The sequence below is a fragment of the Epinephelus moara genome, chromosome 6 (genome assembly GCF_006386435.1).
Source record: "Epinephelus moara isolate mb chromosome 6, YSFRI_EMoa_1.0, whole genome shotgun sequence".
Classification (NCBI taxonomy): Eukaryota; Metazoa; Chordata; class Actinopteri; order Perciformes; family Serranidae; genus Epinephelus; species Epinephelus moara.
The window spans coordinates 6,312,389-6,335,915 of NC_065511.1; the positions used below are offsets into that span (position 1 = coordinate 6,312,389).

At 39.9% G+C, this 23,527-nt stretch overlaps 1 protein-coding gene across 1 annotated transcript in view; it reads left to right on the plus strand.

The window, feature by feature from the left end:
- Window positions 1-23,527, plus strand: part of ascc3 (activating signal cointegrator 1 complex subunit 3) — a 252,720-nt gene that overhangs the window by 162,372 nt on the left and 66,821 nt on the right. The window contains exons 15-24 of the mRNA XM_050047693.1: window positions 2,323-2,514; window positions 4,329-4,553; window positions 6,868-6,987; window positions 7,502-7,666; window positions 8,063-8,149; window positions 8,301-8,477; window positions 11,564-11,789; window positions 12,491-12,645; window positions 18,018-18,116; window positions 18,230-18,398. Of these exons, the coding sequence (XP_049903650.1) occupies window positions 2,323-2,514; window positions 4,329-4,553; window positions 6,868-6,987; window positions 7,502-7,666; window positions 8,063-8,149; window positions 8,301-8,477; window positions 11,564-11,789; window positions 12,491-12,645; window positions 18,018-18,116; window positions 18,230-18,398 (1,615 nt within the window). The remainder of the gene's footprint in view (window positions 1-2,322; window positions 2,515-4,328; window positions 4,554-6,867; window positions 6,988-7,501; window positions 7,667-8,062; window positions 8,150-8,300; window positions 8,478-11,563; window positions 11,790-12,490; window positions 12,646-18,017; window positions 18,117-18,229; window positions 18,399-23,527) is intronic.

A 23,527-nucleotide genomic window follows, 5' to 3' on the forward strand; every position in this document is an offset into this window, starting at 1 on the left:
GACGAGAAAAGGGGGAGCGCACATTTCCGAGAAGGCGTGTCCTTTTCAAAAATGCAAGAGGCGTTGCTTTGTTGCCGGCTGTTTTCGCCGGTGTGTTAAACACACTTTAGAAAGGAGTGTCCCCAGACTATCAGAAGGCGGAGATCTCTGATTGTCTGGTGGCGAGACTATAGATTGGCCAAATGACTGATTGATGAAGTTACACCATCATTCCGCTGAATGCTGCCAGTACTTGTATCCTTATTTCAAATTAAAAGTCCTCTAGCGTCTCATATACAGTCAAGCCATATGTAGGTTTTGACCTAGTTCATGGCTTTTGACCTAGCCCTGTTAAATAGCAATTACAAAATACTCGAAAGTAACTGAAGTATGTATTTCAAATAGAAGTAACAAAAATTTCTCATCAGCTGAATTATAAGCTGTTGGCTTTTTAGTGCTTTAAACTATTGTTATTATATCTGCTATCTACTAGGTTTTGACCTTGTCTTGTTTGTTATGTTTTGTGATTAATGGAAAACGTATTTTTGAGTATATTCAAAAATAAAATAAAAACAAAAATTACTCCACTCTTGCTCCACTCATATTGCAGTAAGTTTGTTGTTACAAATAACATGACATTTTTTAAGCCCTGTTAAATGCCAATCACAAAATACTTTAAAGTCACTGAATACATTTCAACCAGGAGAGACTCGGTTTTTATAGGAAAAAGAATATTTATTAACACACAGAAGACTGAAAAATGTAGAAAGTCTTTGGTGATTAGACCCCATAGAGATTGTGTGATTTTAGGAGGGTGATTAATCCATAGTCAAATAGGGAACCCCCCTTGGGTCTAGCTGCTGCTGGTGGTAGAAGTGGTGAAGATGAGATGAAGATGTGAAGATGAAGAATAGCTGATGATCTGGCTGAGCAGAGGAATGAGCCTTTGTTGAGCTTGTCCTGGACTCTGGATATGATGGCTTGAGGTGATCGAGGTAGAGGAGGGTGCAGAGATTCTGCCTGAAATGACGGCTGACAGCAGCAGAAAAGAGAGCAGATTTAAAATTTTGCAGTAGCATCCTGATTGGCTGAGAGATTGTCGCAAAGTTTGATTGGATAACTAGAAGAGTGAACACTAGCTGATGAGAGGAAGCAGTGGGAGTGGGATGGAGAGAATTGTGAATGGATGAGCACGAAGAAAGTCTTCCTGATTGAACTTGCGCTGAGCTCCATATTTCAAACACAGGTACCAGATATAGTTTCCAGTGGCTGATTAATCAGCTGTCGGCCTTTTTTGTGCACCAAACTAAAGCAGTTATATTTGCCTTGAAAATTCCACCCTCGGACAAACCACTAATTTAAACATTAGGATGGCCAATGGCTTTTTAAAAATGTGTCATTGCTCAGGTATACAGTAGTTATTTGGCTATTAGTATCTGCAACATAAAATTGACAAATGCCCAGCAACAATGTTTCTGTTTTGTCTCCATTAAAATGTACTGCTAACTGACACTGACGCTGAAGTAACAACAGCAACTTGTTCAGTAGGAATATTTTCCAAAAAAAGGCTAAAACTAAAGTATATGTTTTTTGTTGTTGTTGTTGTTGTTGTTGTTGTTGTTGTTGTTTTTTTTACATTAAATAGACCAACTTATTGTTTTCACATTATGGAAGAAAAGCTTTACTTCTGTGGAATTTTACCTGATTTTCAGTCAGACCCTAGAATACCGGACTGTGTGTGTGTGTGTGTGTCTGTGTCTGTGTCTGTGTGTCTGTGTGTGTGTGAGAGGCAGACAGCTGCTGCCAGTAATGGGCTTTCTCTTTGCAGTGCAGAGGAGTGCCGGGCGCTGACCTCTATTTAGATGCCCAGAGAGACAGATAAAGTCCTGTGATGAGGACTCCCCTCAAGCTTGGCCAGGTCACAGCCCTACTGTCAGTCACCAACGCACATCTCTATCTGACTCTGTGTGTGTATGTGTGTGTGTGTGTGTGTGTGGTCTCTGAGCTGCAGATGGTCTTTGAATTTACAGGAAGTCAGCACCTATGCATTTTATTGCAGTTAACTTTAATACCGAGGTAATGCCTTTGTGAAGCGGAGCATGTTCAGTTTTAACAACTGCATCAGTTGCACATTGTCATGTTCTTGAACTAGAGTACGTGTGGTATGCTGGGAAGAATTACAGCAGAATAATAATAATGACTCATGTCAGTTTTTTTCAGTGTTCTCTGGAAGTTGGGTCTGTGACTATTTTCAACCTTAGACACCCAAAAACCCAGTGCTTGTTGCTTTCCCTCACCTTTCTTTCCTCTTGTTAAACTGACCTCTCTCACCACCTCTTTCAGATCCAGCGCTCCAGAAACAAGCAGATGAAAGAGATGTTCCCAGAAGGCTTTGGGATCCACCATGCTGGCATGCTGCGCTCTGACCGCAGCCTGATGGAGAGCATGTTCTCCAAAGGCCACCTCAAGGTGCTGGTCTGCACTGCCACCCTGGCGTGGGGAGTGAACCTGCCGGCCCACGCAGTTATCATCAAGGTTTTACTATTTCACTTTCTTTGTTTTACTTTTGTCTTGCTCTGTCTTGGTTTGTCTCTTGCTGTCTCTTTCTTATTTGTATTTTCTCTAAGCAAACCTGGAACCAGCCAGGCAAAAAAATACCTGCCCTGAGGTCTCAGACTTTTAGCCACCCCAAAGGCTCCAATTACTTTGTGCTTATTTAATTTATTGCAAGTTTGTTGTGGTAATATACACCAGTGAGGCAAAATCTAAGTTGAATATTCAACAACCTCAAAGTTGCTCCTTAAGTTTTACAGGTTTTCAACTCCAATTTCATTGCTTTCTACTAAAGATGTAAATCTTTATAAACAACACAAATATATTGTTTAATTTTGGCTCACTCATTTTATTAGAACAGCTGGTCACTGAGAGAGAGACAAGTCACCCCAAATCAAAAATACATATTTTTAAAAATATTATTATGCCTCCGCACCAGTGATATCCATGGCCAGAGGCATTATATTTACTGGCTGTCTGGCTATCTGTGTTTCTGTGTGTCTGTGTGTGTGTGTGTGTGTGTGTGTGTGTGTGTGTGTGTGTGTGTGTGTGTGTGTGTGCGTGTGTGTGCGTGTGTGTGCGTGTGTGTGCGTGTTCGTGTGTGCGTGTGTGGCAGACAGCTGCTGGCAGTAAGCAGACAGAGGGACTGTTGTTGAGTCCCTCCATACATTCATATGTCTATACTGTTCTCGTAAACCCAATATCTCAGGAACACTTTGAGGGAATTTCTTCAAATTTGGCACAAACATCCACTTGAACTCAGTTATGAACTGATTAGATTTTGGTATGATATGTCAAAGGTCAGGGTCACTGTGACCTCATCTGTCTCATTCATGTGAATATGATGTCTTAAGAACACCTTGAGGAAGTTTATTCAAATTTGGCCAAATGTCACTTGGACTCAATGATGAACTGATTATGAACTGATTTTTGTGGTCAGTGGAAAAGGTTGCTGTGACCTTGTGTCTGTCTAATGCTTGTTAACATTATATATCAAGAAGACCCTGAGGGAATTTCCACAATTTTGGCATAAACGTCCACTTGGACTCAAGAATGAGCTGATTAGAATTTGGTGGTCAAAGGTCACTGAGATCTCACAAAACATGTTTTTGGCCATAACTCTAGAATTCATACATTAATTATGACAAAATTTCACACAAAAAAAGTCTCATACTATGCTGTCTTGGGTCCTTAAATTTGAGGGAATTGAGCTTGGAAAGTCCTTGAGTTTTATGTTTAAAGCAACAGTTCACCCCAAAATCAAAAGTACATATTTTTCCTTTTACCTCTAGTGTTATTTATCAATCAAGATATTTTGGTGTAAATTGCCAAGTGTAGGAACTATTTTCTTTCTACCAAACTCCACCCACCAAGCATATCACCACACAGAAGGAAGCACACATCTGCTGCTAGCCCACCTTTGCACTACTGAGCATTTTGATATATTTTGGGGTGTACTGTCCCTTTGAGAAGGTGCTTGAACCTGTGTTTTTAATAGTTTTTAGACAACAATGGAGCTCAATGGCACAGAGGAATAAGATATATTAGGCTTTGGATACACACACAATACTTGTTGGTAGAATCAATTACTTAATTTAAAAAGTAAAGTATTTAAAAAGCTCTCCTCTTGTTATTGCACTGCATGTGAAATAGTGACAGTCATTTGGTCATTCTAAATTCCTTTCACATTCTAAATGAGCAACTTTTTACTTGTTTAATAAGATATTCACGGAAATTCATTTCCTTACATAAGTTTCGTAGCCTCTGACGCCCCTTCTGTCTTGTGTCACTAACAGGGAACTCAAATCTATGATGCCAAGTGTGGCACCCTGGTTGATCTGGGCATCCTGGACGTCATGCAGATTTTCGGGCGTGCAGGTCGTCCCCAGTTCGACAAGTACGGTGAGGGCACCATCATCACCACCCATGAGAAACTGAGCCACTACCTGACCCTGCTCACCCAGCAGAACCCCATCGAGAGTCAGTTCCTGAGCAGCCTGGCCGACAACCTCAACGCTGAGGTCAGTCTATATAAGCACCGTTTGGACAGAACTGATAATAATGTTTTCTTTTTCTTTCAGTGTAGATGCAACATCACTTTCTGTTTCCTTTTTTTTTTTTTTTTTTTTTTCATAAATAAAGGCAGTTGTGGAGAGTAGGGGGTTTGAATGAATGATGTTGGGGGAAACGTCTTTATGATAGCCTGTGTGTGTTGTTCATTTATTACTGTTGAATAAGTATCTCCTTTTTTCAACACTTCACCATATGATGTATTAATGCAGAGTTACTAAGCACTATGGAAAAGTATGGGAAAAAGGAAAGAGAGCATGAAGAAATTGTTTTGTTTTCAGACTATTGCTCTTATTCCGCTTTCCAAAATATAATACTCTAAAATTTCTAAAAACAGCGGTTCTGTGTTTACCACTGTGGAGGAGTGCAGGCCAGAGCGAGCTTGATGTCATAAGCAAAAGAAGAAGTATGCCGTGCGACTGAATGCTCTCTTACACAGAGTAGCTCTCCGGCTTTACATCACAGCCTGCGAAAGAGCTCTGCCCAAAGTGACTTATAACTGCTCCAAATCCAGATATCTGTGAGCAAATTAGTCTGATAGAAAATGTGGCCATATCTCTAAATGGCATAGTATCACAAATAACCAAAGCCTGTCTGAACATTTATGAGTTTATGAGCACTGTTGTTGTCAGCAAAGTAAACAGACCATCTATTCTGCATAAGGAAACTTTTATGGGTGTGTACATTGTTGTTTCCATAAACACAGTGAATGAATAAGGCTTTGCAGATGCCAAGAAAATGAAATGATTTAACTTTTTTGACTAATGTTCTGTTCTTATTTATAAAAGAGATAAAAAAACAAACATGATGTGAACCACAATATAATGTTATTTATTCAATATGTTATGGGGAAAAATATGAGTATAGGAAGCCCTGGATAGTATCATAATAATAAAACAACAACAACTTTATTTATATAGCACCTTTAAGAACAGAGTTTACAAAACGCTTTGACAAGCAAAGCAAAAGCAGAAACAGGATACTCAGAGCAACAGAAAGCTAAACAGTCCTACCAAAAAAGCAATACAAAACTAAGGTAGAGTGAGGGTAAACTTAAAACAAAATGACAAAGAAATGCAAAATGCCAGGCGCAAAATGTCAATATAAGGAAGCACAAGTAAAAAGACCTAAAACAAAAGAAGCAATAAAACAACAAAATAAAAAGGAAATAAAAATAAAAATCTATTTAAAAATCAATTGAAAGACGAGATCACATAAAAGCAAGTCTATAAAAATGGGTTTTAGGAAGTGAGTTTAAAAATTAGTTCACCTCCTCTTTGGACCTGGCTACAATCTTCGGACAGCTATGTGGCAACATTATGGCATCCAGTACATAGTCAGAATGTAACATATGATACCAGTTGGATTTTATTGACACAATAAAAAGCTAGCTACTTGTAATCAATTGTCAAATATGTTCTAAAAAGATCTACCAAGTCAGGAAACTTGAGTCTTGAAGAGTATGGAATTTTGGAATGGGAGATTTGTAGAAACCGTGTTGATTATAAGTTTATGAGAACTGTAACGTGTTTTTTTCTCTCAAAAAAAAAATTAAGATTAAACAAAAAAAGTGGCCCTCATTTGGTAAGAAAAAAATAGGAGACCTATGTCTTGATCATTTATGGTGGTTTCATTTCTACTAAAGGACTGAAACCTGCCGATGCATCAGCTCGTATGAGACATCAATGAGTCCTCTTTTTACAGAGCATGTCATGCATTCTCGGAACCCATCGGCTGTATTCGGCGTCTGACTTCCAGCAGATGGCTGTAGACTCTGTATATAGAGACTACATGTCATGCAAATCAACAATAACCAGGAAACCAGTTTACCCCAGAAAATAAAGAGTGAGTGACAATAAATAAAAACACAAAAGGCAAGAAATCAAAAGAAAAGAAAAAACAGGTGATGTAGTTATTCCTGTGAAGTGCTTCATGATGAAGGGCATTGATGCAGTTTGCATGCCTGATTCACTTCCTCAGCTGGGTTGGAAAGGAGGGCAAATTGTTCTCAACTAAATCTTCACACATCTGTTTCCTTTGTGTTCAGTTTTATGGCTCTTTGAACTGAGAAGGTCTTGACTGTGCAAAGCATATTATAGCACTGACAAAACTGACAGTGTTGCGAGAAAGTGCAGGTGGAAACAGAACTGGGCTATTTGTGTTGAGAGTGCAGTGTCCAGGAGTGTCCACTAGATGGCGACAGAGACCACCGATGTTATTGCCTGTGTGTGACAAGTCTTTCTCTCGTCTCTCTCCTGGATTCAGATTGCTCTGGGGACAGTCACCACCGTGGAGGAGGCAGTGAAGTGGCTCAATTACACTTACCTCTATGTTCGCATGAGGGCCAACCCACTGGCATACGGCATCAACCACAAGGCTTATCAGGTTGGTCATAAGACTGTGATCTATTTCATTCTGTTTGTCTGTCTTTTTAATATTATAGCAGAGCAGGAGGGTCCTCTGAGTTGTTGTTTTTGTTGTTGTTGGGTTTTTATGGACTATGATGACAGTAAAAATGATAAAGGTAGCAGTAAAAAGTGATAAGTGGTGAATATCTAATTTCAATCCAGCATCAAAACTAAACTTGATTGTGACTGATTGATCCACTTGTGTCAAATACTTCCAGAGTTCTGATAATCTTAAGTTTTTCTCTGCTAGAAGATATACAGTTGTATCTGTATGCGGTCATATAGAAGGTTGTGGATAGCTAGAACATTAAGAAAATGAATTTGAGTTAATTGAGTTAATTTTTAAAATCATTATTTTAAAAGCAAGAACAAGGACAGTTTTAGAAAGAAAAGACACACCACAACATGTCAAAGAATGTACAGAATGTACACTCTCATATACTAGAATGTAATTGGTGGATTCAAAATTACATTTTATTTTTTTTTTTCAGATGGATCCCTCCTTGGAGCTGTACAGGAAGGAGCTTGTGGTGGAGGCAGGCAGAAAGCTAGATAAGGCCAGAATGATCCGCTTTGAGGAGCGCACCGGCTACTTTGCTTCCACTGACTTGGGCAGGACTGCCAGCCACTTCTACATCAGATACAACACCATAGAGGTAGACTCACTTCTACATCAGATACGACACCATAGAGGTAGACTCACTTCTACATCAGATACGACACCATAGAGGTAGACTCACTTCTACATCAGATACGACACCATAGAGGTAGACTCACTTCTACATCAGATACGACACCATAGAGGTAGACTCATTTCTACATCGGATACGACACCACAGAGGTAGACTCATTTCTACATCGGATGGCAAGACCACAAACACAGTTAACATCTTACAGTATTGTAGCCTCACAAAGAAAGGAAACCTTGTGTGTTCACCTCAGGTATCTGATTCCATACCATATTCAGTGTGCATCACTATGTCAGATTTACTGATTTGTCCTGATCAAAACTGCATTAACTCCTTATATTCCTTTTCCCTCCTTCTATGAAGACTTTCAATGAACTTTTCAACTCTCAGCGAACAGAAGCTGACATCCTCAGTATTGTGTCCAAGGCTGAAGAGTTTGAACAGTTAAAGGTGAGAGCTCATCATGTATAAGCTACAACAATGGCTGTCGGAGCCTCAGTCAGGCACTGAGATCTTAACATATCCAAAATAAGTTGTAATTATAAAACTCCATTCTAATATGAGACTGTCAGTGCATCATGGTGGTGATGTGTTTTGGCAGGTTCGTGAGGAGGAGATGGAGGAGCTGGAACAGTTGCTGTGTAACTACTGTGAGCTGCCGGCTACAGGCGGGGTAGAGAATGGCTACGGCAAGATCAACGTTCTGCTTCAGACATACATCAGCCGAGGAGAGGTGGACAGCTTCTCTCTCATCTCAGACCTGTCGTATGTGGCACAGGTGAGAAAAAAAAGGAACATATACATACACGCTACAGGATGAGCCAATATATCAGAAAATAGATACCATAAATTTGGAGGGTTTCAGTTCATTCCACCCTATTAATTAAGATACAGTAGCAGTTGGAAATTAAGTAAATGATTAATGTGTATTGTTCATTTTGATGCTACTCTGGATGTTGGTTTTTGTAATAAAGCCAGTTTTCCAGGTTTATTTTGGACTGAGACAAACATACTCCTAATGTGTCTGTCAAACACAACATTAGGCTCAGTCATGCATCTTGTGATAATCATTTCCAGTATTTATTAATGTGACAGTAATTTTTTTGATCAAGTAATCATACGTTTTATGACGTTTCTGATTTTAAAACTTTGTGACAAAACTGAAACCAGAAGTGATAACTTATGAGGAACGTTTTTTTTTTTGTTGTAGAACCAAACAAAAGTTCAGAAATCTCTAAATTTCCAAGCTCTTTTTGTTTAAACTGTGTTGACTTTAATTGATCACTGTTATTGTTGCCTATCTTTTGTATGTTCCCTCTTATTCTGACCAGACTATGGCACACCTGTGTTGTAATGATGCTGGATTTATTGGTATTTTGATATGTCACACATCTCAAGTGGATACTGACTCAGATTTTAACAAATTTACAACCAAAATTTGACTGAAATAAGTCTTTTGTGTGCTTAAAAGAAGTTTGAGATCTTAAAACATGGGATCAAAACAGAAGTACTGCATTGATATTATTGTTCAGTGTACTTTGGTTTTTATGCCTCTGCAGGGGAAATTGTGTTTTTGGGATATCGGTTCATCTGTCTGTCCCATTCTCCTAAACACAATAACCCAAGAACAGCCTGACAGAATTTCCCCAAATTTGGCACAGATTTCTGCTTGGACTCAACGATGATCTGATTAGATTTTGGTGGTCATAGGTCAAAGGACAAGGTCACTGTGACTTAATCTGTCCGATTCTTGTAAACTTGATATCTCAAGAACACCTTGAGGCAATTGCTGCACATTTGGTACAAACATCTACTTGGACTCAAACTAAACTGATTATATTTCGGTAGTCAAAGGTCAAGGTTGCTGTGACCTCTCTGTCTCATTCTTATGAATGCAATATCTCAAGAACACTTTAAGACAATTGTTTTTAAATTTGGCAAAAATGTCTACTTGGACTAATTAGATGTTAGTGGTCAAAGTTCAAGGTCACTGTGACCTCACAAAATATTTGCATGCATTTACAAAAAAGGGAATGCCCATCTCTTTGACCTAAGCGATTCAAAGGTGTTTTGGCACAAGTTTTGCTTTTTGTTTTAATTTTTCCCATTAGCTGCAGAAGAGCATCTGTCTTTAGGTGTGTTTAGACAAATTTGCTTCATTCCATATTCGTAGATTGCAAAAGAAAAGTGGAGTGGCTTTAATGTCACCTGGCTTTTATTTTTTCCCCCTTTCCGTGGTTTGGCAGATCAAATTTAGAGAAAGTTGGATGTTCAGAAGCACTGATTTAGATTTCTTATTAATGAGCAGACAAAGGTATGGGCTTTCACATTCATGTACTGTAGGCTGCCAGCAGTAAGGTCTACATCTACAAGTCAAAGTAGAGTTGGATATGAGTGTTCGAACTACAGTAGAGCACGTACCATCATAAATCTGAATCAGCACGCTGGTAAAATGGAGGAAGTGTTAGTATTAAAATGTGCATGGTTGCTTCACTGTAGCAGACTCTTGATGCTCTCTTTTCAGGTACTGAGACCACACTGAAGTGATCTAACATTAATTTTTACGATTAAGAACACTGTACATGATTTTACCATTAAAGGGATAGTGCACCCAAAAATGAAAATTCAGCCATTATCTACTCACCCATATGCAGAGGGAGGCTCAGGTGAAGTTTTAGAGTCCTCACATCCCTTCCGGTGATCCAAGGGGAGAGGGGGTAGCAACACAACTCCACCTAATGGAGGCTAACGGCGCCCAAGAGTCAAACGTCCAAAGACTTGGCTTTAATTCAGTATTAAAGGCACGCTAAGCACAGTTGGGCGTCACTTCTGTTTACATTCAACAATGTTACCAAACACAACGGAGCTAGCTAGTTTTAGAGTCCTCACAACACTTGCAGAGATCCAAGGGGAGAGTAGGTAGCAACATAACTCCACCTAATGGAGGCTTACGGCGCCCCAGATTCAAACGTCCAAAAACACATAATTGAAACCACAAAATATCTCCATACTGCTCGTCTGTAGTGATCCAAGTGTCCTGAAGCCCCGACATACAAAGTTGTTTGGAAAACGTCATTTGAACTCTGTTTTTAGCCTCATTGTAGCCTGCAGCTCTGACTGCCTCTCTGTACACCACGCTCACATGTGCACGCTTGTGCGAGACCGTGAGACATGGGCACCGCTTTCACGTGTGTTCACGTGCTTTCGCTGGTCTCGCACTATGTACCTGGAGGATTAAGAACTTTATCCACTAATAGGTAGTACAGTTGGCTAGTAGTGCTTAGTAGTACACTGGTAGTAGTTACTGCAGTGGGAGACAGTATTGTAATATCGAACAGAAGAGTATGAACAAGGATTAACAGGATCTTTTTTTGGTGCATCTGTTCCCCTCAGACATCAGGCCTTCCTGTGGCCAGCCAGACCTCTCAGTCTCACCAAGCTATCAAACAGATTTCAATAATCCCCCTCTAGAGTGCACTCAGACCTCACCATACAATCAGATCACATTAACACCTGACCAAATCTATCACAGCCTGACCGGACTTGAGCAGTCTATCAGCAAGCAACACTGCCACCTGACCTCTCCTCCAGAACTGACATGAGCAATCCATCAGCTCACAGCTGTGGCCAACCTGGACGTCTGAACCCAGCCAGCCCTCCTTCTGATCACACATGATTAATCACCAGTTTACTGCATGATGTAGCATACAGCTGTTGCCAGTGACTTCAGTACAAAGTGTGTCAGTCGTTTCATTCCAACTTTAGAGTTTACCATTAAAACTGTATGCGGCAATAATACAAGTGCCTCTGGGACTGATGTTGATTCAGCTTTTTTTCCTCTCCTGCTGTTGTCTCGGCTCACAGAATGCTGCTCGGATCGTCAGGGCTTTGTTTGAGATTGCTCTGAGGAAGCGCTGGCCAGCCATGACCTACCGACTGCTCACCCTCTGTAAGGTGATCGACAAGCGGCTGTGGGGCTTCTCCCACCCTCTCCGCCAGTTCCCCAACCTGAGCCATATTGTACTGAACCGCCTGGAGGAGAAGAAGCTCACTGTGGACAAACTGAAGGAGATGAGGAAGGATGAGATCGGTAAAAACAACTGAATACAAGCCTCATTGGTGTACATCTACTCAGACTGTATGAATTACACTAAACTACACTTAAAGACAGGCACATAGCACACAGATGTCAGGTGTAAATATGCCATCGATTGTCAAATAGTGGCAGGGTTCTTTATTTACCTTTACTGCAGGAAAAAACGTAAACTGTATAAAATAAAGCATTGTTACATTTTGATAGTCATACACCACACTGCTGTGGGGCTTGCGATCATCAGCTCCAGTTAGTTCTACTTTGTCACTTTTTTATTGTGTTAGGGTACCATCAATTACCCCCCTACATGTCTTTAACAGATGCTTCAAATTAAAAGCCTTTCAGTGACTAAAAGGAGGGTATGATCCCTGTTTTCACCGGTCGGCTCTAAATATGAAACAGCTGCAGGAAGTTTTGATTTTCATTGAGAATAGTGACAGAAAAAAACAGTATTTAGAATTCATTAGTGAATGAAAACATATTTTGTTAAAAAGACAAATTGAGAGCAGCAGAGTGATGAGAATGAACCACTCTGTTGTGGTATTAATATTACCAAACATTTGGCTGAATTTAGCCGTTGCAGCTGTTATTTGAACATTGGATTTTATTTGGGAATTTACTGTCATCTGTATGAAATACATCATGTTTACTCATATTTACAACACCAAACACGTTAATGCCAGGTGAATTGTTCCCAGGTCACATGCTGCACCATGTCAACGTGGGGTTATCAGTCAAACAGTGTGTCCACCAGATCCCATCGATCATAATGGAAGCCAACATTCAGCCAATCACACGCACCGTCTTACGTGTTCGTCTCATCATCACGCCTGACTTTCGCTGGAACGATCAGGTAAATATGGATGGCATTAATATATTCTGTAATATACAAGCATACTGCTGGTGTCGGCTTCTCTCTCTCTTTTGAAATAGTATGAAAAATTTAATTGAAAGTACATGACATAGTCTTCGAGTTGCCTGGCTTATTTTTTGTAGCATTTTCAGACACATTTCTCAGCCTACCAGTGTTTGCCACCACCTAAAAATACATTCCCTATTTTTTTGCAAGCACATAACCAACAGCCCAAATTATAATATATTATACAATATTATAAGGATTTACATTGTTGTGTCGCTGTATTCCTCAAAAACAGCAGTTGGTCTACTTGGACGCAGAGCTGCTGTATGTTGCCCTGCAGGCTTGAGCAGATATGATCATGTGTTGATCGTGTGTGCTGCAGTTGTTAAGCATGTTGAGCTGTGTTGTGCTTTCCTGCTTCTCCCGCTGACAGTGATAGAGCAGTAAGTCCATTTCTTTAAATTGAACAAAAACATCCACTTGGATTCAACAATGATCTGATTAGCTTTAGGTGGTCAAAGGTCAAGGTCACTGTGACCTCATCATTCTTGTGAACTCGATATTTAAGGAATGCCTCGAGGAAATTTCTTCACATTTGATAAAAACATCCACTCGGACTCAAGGATAAACTGACAGCATTTTGGTAGTCAAAGGTCAAGGTTGCTGTGACCTCATCTGTCTCATTGTTATGAATGCTATATTTGAACGCCTTGAGGGAATTTTTTTTTTCTTCAAATTTGACACAGACGTCCACTTGGACAAAACAATTCACTGAATAGATTTTGGTGGTCAAATGTCAAGGTCACTGTGACCTTGTGTCCATCCCATTCTCTTGAGCATGTTATCTCAAGAATACATTTAGGGAATTCCTTCAGATTTGGCACAGATATAAACTTGGACTCAAGGATGAACAGACCATGACCAAGGATGAACAGACCAGACCAGACCATGACCAAAGGTCATGGTGACTGTGACCTTGTCTGTCTCATTTTTGTGAAAGCGATATTTTTCTTTAAATTTGGCACAAATGTTCACTTGGACTGAAGAATAAACTGATTAGACATTGGTGGTCGAAGGTCATGGTCACTGTGACCTCACAAAATATGTTTATGGCCATAACTCAAGAATTCCTAAGCTAATTATGAAAAAAAAAATACACAAATGTTTGATGAAATAAAATATTAAAGTGATGACATTTTAAATCCAACAGGTCTAAGTTCAACTTCACTGTGACATCACAATATTCTGCATAAATCACTTTTCTGGTCATTACTCAACATCATATCTCAGGTTCAGGACGGGAGACAGTTGGTCAGATACTGAATTGGCGACACTAATCTTGAGTGTCCACCTTGAAACTGTGCTGATTGTATGGATCTTCTGTGCTGCCCCGGGGGAAGATGCGTGTAAGCCATTTGTGTTTTCACAGACATGGATGTAAACTGTAAGTGCTTCCAAAAGTGACAGTGGAAAAGGCCCAGTAGATATTAAATAGGGTGTAGGCTCTACAGGATGATTTTTTTCCTTGGCAACTATCATGGTTTTGCCAAATAATGTACAGATGTTTAGGCATTCTATTAACTCAGATGGTTTTAAAACAGTGCATATAGCTGCTGTAGATGGGAAGCATGCACCCGAACCCCCCTAGGTTTGGGCTTAGCCCTGAATGTTTACAACATTTGGCTCCGCCCCTGTTGAAGTGAGAGATTATTACATCTAACAATGCACCTTCATATACAAAATAATTTGAAGACAGACTAAACTTCTACTTGGCTGTAAAAGTCCTTATATAATGCACTTACAGTAAGTCAGCAATGCTTCCAAAATAGGACAGGGGTAGGGGTCTGTCTGACTACTGACTGGCTACATGTGTAACAGTAACCGTAACCAGGCTTCTACAGAGCATGTAAACAGGTTGTCTAACTCCTCACTTAACCTGATACTTTAAAATAATCAGATTTTTTCTGAGTATCAATATGCTGAATAGTTAGAACATTTTCAGAGTTACAACAAAACATGGCAAAACACTGCTGCGGTGTGACCAGCTGCACAAAACACAACATAGCTATATACTACATCACTGTTGCACTGTTGCCTCCACATCACTCCAAAGCTCCGCCACCAGTAGCATATTTAGCAATGATTGTTTGGAACATACTAAATATACAGATCAACCGTGGAGCAGCTGACTACAGCTGCTGTCTTCCATGAAGGAATAAGCTGCAAATGTTTCAGTCAGAGTGTGAGGAATTTAATACCATATATATTTTCAGTAAATCACTTATTTCATTCTTGGCCAGATGTAACCCTGAACCATTCTGGAGAAGTGCAGGTCAGTCAGTCCTTTGAATTTTAGCATTTGTCTCCTCCTCCTCCTGTCTGGAGCAGCACACCCCCACATACGCACCAAAACTACTTACTGACACAAGCGGTGTAGTCATGGTCACATTTTTACAACAGAGAAAAGAAGAGCTGCTCCTCCTACCTTGTTATTCTTACAGCCATGGAATCTCCATCTGTCCTTGAGAGCCAGAATGCCTCCAGCATGTCCCACCTCAGTGGGCAAACAGGCCAGAGGGGATCATGGGAAGCTTAGTCCGGAGTTTGTCATGGAATCTGAGAGGAATAGGAAGCTCATTGTAGCAGGGCTGAATATGAAGATGAATGTTTATGTCTGATTAGCGACGCATGCTCCAATCATGGGAGAGTGGTAATGGAAGACTGGCTGGCTTAGCCCTGATCCGGCTGCAGAGCCACGACACATGTACCGACACATGAGCCGCCTCCGTGATGGCACCCAGGAAACACCACACTGACACATTATAATGAATACTGCCATTACCCGGCAAGTATTGTTTATTGTCCTTAATTAAGATTGATATATTTATTACAATTAAATTGTCAGTGGATTTGGAACGCTGATATTGCACAATCAGAATCAGCTTTATTGGCCAAACGTGTGCACATACAAGGAATCTGACTCTGGTCTTATGTTGCTTTAAATGTACATACGCAGAATAGACATACAGCTAAAAACAAGGACAATGAAGCTGGACAAGGTAAACATAAACACTTGACTACTACAAACATTTGACAACTCTACACCAAATATATGTAGAAAAGTGTACAAATGTAGAACAACACAATGAAGTATGTTAATTAGTCTGACAATAATGAAAGATGCAGAGTGCAAATGTTGCTGGAATATATACAGAATGATACACCAACGACTGCACCTCAGGGGACCCTTCTGTGAAAACTTCTGAAGTCTGCGGACGATACCACTGTCATCGGCCTAATCAGGGATTGTGATGAGTCTGCATATAGACAGGAGGTGGAGCAGCTGGGCCTCTGGTGCGGTCAGAACCACCTGTACCTGAACCCGCTCAAGACTGTGGAGATGACAGTGGACTTCAGGAGAAACCCCCCGACACTGCTCCGCCTCACCATCCTCAACAGCACAGTGTCTACTATGGACACCTTCAGGTTTCAGGGTACCACAATCTCTAGGGACCTGAAGTGGACCTCCCACATAGACACTCTCCCGAAAAATGCCCAGCAGAGGCTGTACTTCCTGCAACTGCTCAGGAAGCTCAGCCTGCCTCAGGCACTGCTGATCACGTCCTACACCGCCATAATCCAGTCTGTTCTCTGCACATCCATCACCATCTGGTTTGGATCTGCCACCAAACTGGGTAGGAGCAGACTGCAATGGACAATCGGGTCTGCAGAGAGGATTATTGGGCCTGATCTTCCCTCCATCCAGGACCTGTACCGGTCAAGGGTCAGGAAATGGGCAGGGAACATCTCTGCAGACCCCTCGCACCCTGGACACAAATTGTTTAAGCTCTTCCCCTCCAGTAGGCACTACAGAGCACTGTTCGCCAAAACTACCCATCACAAAGAAAGTTTCTTCCCATAGGCTGTCACTCTGATTAACTCCTAACAGTCACAGAGTGGCAGGACAAACAACACTTGCATTTTTGCTCTATTTTTACCTCACAGACTTGTATGTTTTTGTGAATTTGATGTATATTTGTTTATTTTTTGTATGTTTCACTTGCTTGTCTAATTTTTAGAACTTATGTCAGTACTGGTACATTGAGAGCAAAGTCTACCAAAGTCAAATTCCTTGTATGTACACACGTATTAACAAAGCTGATTCTGATTCTGCTAAATATAACAAGTTGCTCCATAGTTGTCATATCCAGCTCCCATAAGGCAGCTGGATATGACAGCATATCCTGTTTACCTGGGTTATGTTTGACAGGTATTTACATGTTTGCAGAGTTAACTGACACAATAAGAATATATAATTTACTGGTAAAGTGGATACTTGGTGTTACAGGGTTATTCCAGAGGGATTGTTCCTGACACTATGGAGAGGTGCTAAGTGTTCATCATGGTGACAGCCTGTGGAAACAAGCTGTTCTTGTGTCTGGTTGTTTTGGCACACAGTGTTCTGTAGTTTAAATGTACTCAAAGTTTAGAATATTTTCACTGTTTTACCTTGCCGTCAAACAGCAGTTTTCAGTGGGGAACTGAAGATGTTATATGGCTCTCCATAAAGCCAGACTCCATTTAGAAAATGTGATTGAACATGTCTGAAGACAGGAGCTTTTGGTGTGCCTCTACTTTGATCAGTTAGTTTGTGTGTGTTATTCTGTTACACTGGTGTTAAAAGGGGATAGTTTGAAATTACCAAGTTGTACAATAGCACAAACTAACTAACTGATTGAGGCAGCAGTAAACGAACAACTCCCATGTTCAGCGAATTTAAATTATGTTTTTTGTCAATGGAGTCTGGTGGCTTTGACAAGAACATAGATGGAGAACTGAAGCCGTTAATGGTTTCCCTGTTGGAAAGGGCGAGGTGGAGCGGTAAAAATACTCTCCATATAGCATACACTTAAATTGATTGAATTTTGTAAGTGGGACTTTTTGAGGTGGCTAAAATACATTTTGCTGCCGCCCCTTCAGTACATAGCTATTGCTTAGCTTCCATGTCTGCACTCCTTCCATTTCTCCAAATTGTGGAAGGAATCAGCAGACATGTACTGAATGTATTACACTGGCTATGGAGAAATACCCCATACAACCCCACTTTAAAAAAACCCCAGAACAATCCCTTATAGACCCATACTGCCTCAGTTTTTTTGTTTTTTTTTCTCGGTGTGTACTGTATTATGAATCAACATTTCTCTACAGCCTCTGCAGCAATTTATCTAATGAGTTTGACGATGGTATATAACAACGGGATTATTCTGTTGGATTGTGTTATGTTGTAAATTGGTGAGTTTGTGTATTTTTGTGGTTTTTATTTATTTTGTGTTGTTTATTTGAACCCTATCTGTTGAATGATTCAGGTCCATGGGTCAGTGGGTGAGCCATGGTGGTTATGGGTGGAGGATCCCATCAATGATCACATCTACCACTCTGAGTACTTCCTCCTGCAGAAGAAACAGGTTTGTTGTTTTTTTTATCTTGGACCTCAGTTAACATGAGGACAGTGTTCCTCAAAGATTATGTCATGACTGATGTGTCCTTTATCTTTATGAGTGTGTGTTCATCCCTCCAGGTGGTAACAGGAGAGCCTCAGCACGTAGTATTCACCATCCCCATCTTTGAGCCGTTGCCCTCCCAGTACTACATCAAGGCGGTGTCTGACCGCTGGCTCGGAGCCGAGGCCGTCTGCATCATTAACTTCCAGAACCTCATCCTACCCGAGAGACACCCTCCACACACTGGTACACACACACACACACACACACACACACACATTTATGATGTGACAACAGGGATTTGACTTGACTTGAATTTAAAATAGTAATACTAAGTCTGTTAGTCTGTTATAGCACCAGCAACAGTTGGTGGACACTGTTGAATGTTTCCAGCTGTTAAATTCCAGTTGCTGCAGTGCAGTCCCAGTCCAATCACAATGTAAAAATGTTCCATTACAAGTAAAAGCCCTGCACTGAAAATCCTACTTAGAAGTTGAGACATATAATCAGCAAAATGCACTTAAAAGTATCAAAAGTAAAATAGCTTAAAGAAAATAGAAAGAAAGCTGTCAAATAAGTATGATGTAGAAAACATTACAATACGTGGAGTACATATGTACACCATAAAAAAAATTTAAATAGTCATTTGTCACTTAGTCACTTGTACTTCACTAAAGTATAGTACCTGTACCGCTGAGTTAAGTCTTTCATTCTCCTTTTTTTTCCCTGTCTGCATATCTATTCACTGTAACGCTGTATGTCCACAAGCGCAGTTCAGCCTGCTTTTTTTCCTAGATACAGCCGCTGCTATCTTGCAGTGGTGGCATCATTTGGAGCCAGTGTCTGTGCAGTACCAATATCCGTGGTGTTGAGTTCCCGCCCAAACACCTGTCCGACCAATTGTGAAAACTGGCACTGATTGCGAATACACTGATTGGCAAGGCACAGCTGTCAATCATGACATCAGCCCCCTTTTTAAAGTATCAGATAACTAATTAAAACCAGACTTAACAGAGGAATGAACACTTGAACATACAGCCGGGTGATAAGCAACTACCTAAAATGACTCACTTGACGTGTACTTTGATTTTTTTAGTCTGGTCCATGATGTCCCACTCAACAGTGTGTTTCTTAGTCACAATTCTGGACTGTTTTCTGTTTATGTCTTTAAAATGATTATTGGCCAATATATTGCGATCAGATTTTGTAAATCCGAAATATTGATATTCATTTCGACCTTAAAGGAGAACTATGCTCATTTTTTAAATTCATACATGTTATTCCTAAGGTCTAAGACAGTCCAAAATTATTAGTGAACATGAACAACTTTTTCCCAAATCCAAAAGTTAGGGTGCTAAAACTCAAATTTGTGATGTCATAGGGTATAAAGTCTGGAGCTGCTCCATAGACAATGAATGGTGAAAGCCAGAGGGATTTATATGGGTACATTTTCTGTTTCAGAACTAAGAACACTACAAATGAATAAAGCTCATTTGGGTTTAAAAAAAGAAAACATTCAGTGGGTCTATAAAATCGGGCTCCCATTCATTGGCTGTGGAGAAGCTCCAGATTTTATACTCAATGACATCACAAGTTTGAGACTCAAGCCGGATTTATGGTAGGGCGTTTGACACTTTTGAGGGGGGGTGTCACTCAGAGACATTTTGTTAGACCAAAACTTATTCACCATCTATCTTAAGGGTGATGTCTCAAGAACACCTTGAGGGATTTTTTTAAAATTTGACAATAACATCCACTTCGACTCAACGAGAAACTGATTTGACCTTGGTGATCAAAGCTCAAGATCACTGTGACCTTGTGTCCTTCTGATTTTTGTGAACAAGATATCTGAAGAAAGATATCTTGAGGGAATTTCCTCAAATTTGGCACAAACATCCACATGGACTCAAGACTAAACTGATGAGAATTTGAGAGTTAAAGGTTACTATGACCTCATAAAACATGCTTTTGGCTATAACTCAAGACTTTTTCATGCTATTTATGATAAAATTTCACACATGTCTAATATGTGTCTAATAGGATAAAATGATGAAGTAATGACATTTTATATTCAAAAGGTCAAAGGTCAACTTCACTGTGACATGATAATGTTCTGCAGAAACACTTGGCCATTATTCAGTGTCATATCTCAGGAACTGAAGGGGAGACATTTGGTCAGATACTGAACTGTAAGATAATGATAATGTTAACTGTAATGTTAACTGTAAATGGAACTTGATTGATATGTAGAGACATACAACCACGAGGCGGTAATTCTATTTTTTTCTTACAGCAGTATAAATTAGCCATAAATTGTTGGACTAAACCAGCACAGACATCAAGTAGGCTTTCCATAGACTGATGAAGGATGCATCTTTTGCACAGTGAAAGAAACCTTAGCCTTTACTACAATCTAATACTGGCATAAGCCAAAGGATACTTTTTCTACAAACCACCAGCTATAACTTTCAGTCAGCTTAAAACAGCGGCTCACCACCACAAAATGGCTTAGTTGTTTGGAAGCTACACGGAGACATCAAAACCCCATGTAGACTGGAGAACAAAAGCATCTAATCCTCGCATACTCCACTCATTCACTCCTCCAGACTGTAAGAAAGGAACCAGAGTATTATTTCTGACCACATTTCCCCTCAGTAAGAAGAGACACAATTACAACAGTTATCAGGGAAAAACCCCACAGCACAGAAGAGATCATATCACAGGCTGAAGGAACGGCACTGTTTGACCAACGTCTCCAGCCTTTCATTAATAAAATAGTCTCTTATATAAAAGTTTCGGTTTGTCATCTTCCATTATACATGTGGGAAAAAAAGGATCTGAAGAAATCTTCAAAGTACTTAACCATTCAATATACAGTTGATTGTTGCTAACATTAGAGCCTAGAGATTTAGAAGAGTCTCATCCAGGGACTGTGACTGTACAGTAAACAGAAAAGATACTGTTGTTCCATTTCTGTAGATGTTAATAGAGAAAATGAAAGAAAAACTAATCAATGTTTTGATATAAAACACTGGTTCCAATGACTGTTAAATTAAAGGATAATCTCCTAGTGATGAACACAAAGAAGTATGCATCATGTATGTCATAATTGAGTTGATTTAATTATCAGTTTCTGCCTTGTAGATGCGTGTCAGCATTTGCTACTGGGAAACTCGTTATGTTTCTGTCAGCTCAAATAAACCAGACTTGGCACTTTTTAATACAGAAGTGCCTTAAAACCAAAGAAACATGGAAACCTCAAGTAAGCCAAAGTCAAAGTCACAATTCAAAATGAAAGCCAAATTTTATTATTAGCAAAGTATTTTTTATGCACAGTGTTTTAACCTTCTCATGACCAACTCTTCAGACATACAATCATTGTCTGATGCTGTCCGATGACATGACCTCTTGTGCCTCCTAAAGAACAAAAGCTTCTCCACCATCCATCTCATTTGACATGAGCAAAGCATTAACACCCAACCCTGTCTTTAAGCTCAGCAGGCAGCTGTTCTCAGTAAGAAAGCTCTGATAAACCCACTGCACTCCAAGTTAGAGACTAGCTTTGAAACATAGTGAAACATTTGGCAATTAGTCCTGAAATTTCACTGGTGTATACGGTATGTGGTGAAATTAAGGCTGATTTATATTTGTGTGTGAGCTCCATGCAGACCCTACACCATAGCCTACACATGTGGCCTACACCATTGTGAGCATTTATACTTGTGCGGTGGTGTGTCTTTGTCACTCTGCCGTTACACCTCCAAAACACTAATCGGCGATGGGGTTTCTGTGAAGTGCTGTAAAGTTGAGCTGATTCAAGACACACCTAAAATACATGTGAAACATGGCCGAAAAGCAACAATTTTAAACACAAGTACACAAATCAGCTTCATTATTTCTCCCAGGATTCACAGACAAAGCACTTGTCTTTTGCTGGATACATTTTTCCCACAAATACAACATGCTAATGTGCCTATGGCACTTTACATTGTATAAATTCGCCTAGCAGCTAGCAGAGATTTCCTCTACTCATATGAAGCCAGGATAAATCACACACTTAAAATGCTGTTTTGTGGAGGCTTTATTGTCTTCACAATTTATTTTGTCTTATCTGTGAAATAAAAGTAAATAAAAACTTTGTTTTCACTGAGGGTTTCAACTTACAAAAATTGCACATCAGGCAACAGCGTAAGATATAGCCTGCTATATATATGTATGCTCTACGTAGCCACAGAGCCTATGCCGTAGGTACGGCGTTGATTAGCTGCAGAAGTATAAATCCTGCTTTAGTGTGCTGCGCTGTGCTAGCTACACCTTAATTCACTGAATTAGATGTGAAAATATGCTGTTTTTGTCCACAATCTCTGTCATTGCAACTGTTAACAGTCCTGTAATGGTAGCCCCACCTCTCTCAGTTGCTATGTCTGTCTGACCTCTGGTGGCATGTGCTGTGCACTACATGCACTACAGCCTCAATACGGCATCTCAGCATCAGTTTAATAAAAGGGGAAGTGTCTGTAGTTTTGATAGTATTGAAAATCATGCTGTATGGATTTCTAAATACCCTGGTACACAGTAATACTGTTATAATGCCTAAGGCTATTCTGAGCTATTTTGTTTTGATTAGATCTTCTCTGGCTGATACTTGAACAATTATATGTCATTCTCATATCTACTTAGCAACGCAGGTTAATTGCATGTCATGAACGTGATAAATGACTAATCATACAAGATACATTTTCCCAGCCACAAATTACTTTAATGTACTGTAAGCTGCATTGCTGTAGTCAGTATATTTCCTATACATAATGTATCACACTGTCTCTCAGTATTTCTTTGTCATTAATGGTATTTTATGGTTGTAAGTACTTAAATGAGCTCTATACAACATATAGAGAGAATCTATGATTCAGAGTTTGATTGAGGTTGTCTGCACACAGTTCTTAACATAGAGGTGGCTGAGTCGGCAGCTAGCAGCTAACGGTGCTAACAGCGCATTCAGTGCTAACAACAGCAACAGTGCTAACAGAACTTGTTTGGAATCAAAGGGTGGGCACCATGCTTACATTATAACACCATCCTGATATCAGCAGCAACCACAATATGAGTGCAGTGCAGAGCGACAGTGATGAGCTAGCTAGTGGGATATGCACACAGGGACTAACACAAACGCGCAGCTCAACTGTCTAACACAACAATGAACAGAGAAGTTTAGATTACAGCACACAAAGAGGGAGTGTGACTGCATTCTCTGCTCAGAAAGCCATTACTCCACTATATCTTTGCACAATAAATAGTAATTTGCTGCTGTGTAATTGCTCAAAATATCACATACAGAACCTTAAATATATCATTTATGGATTTAAATGTTAGCC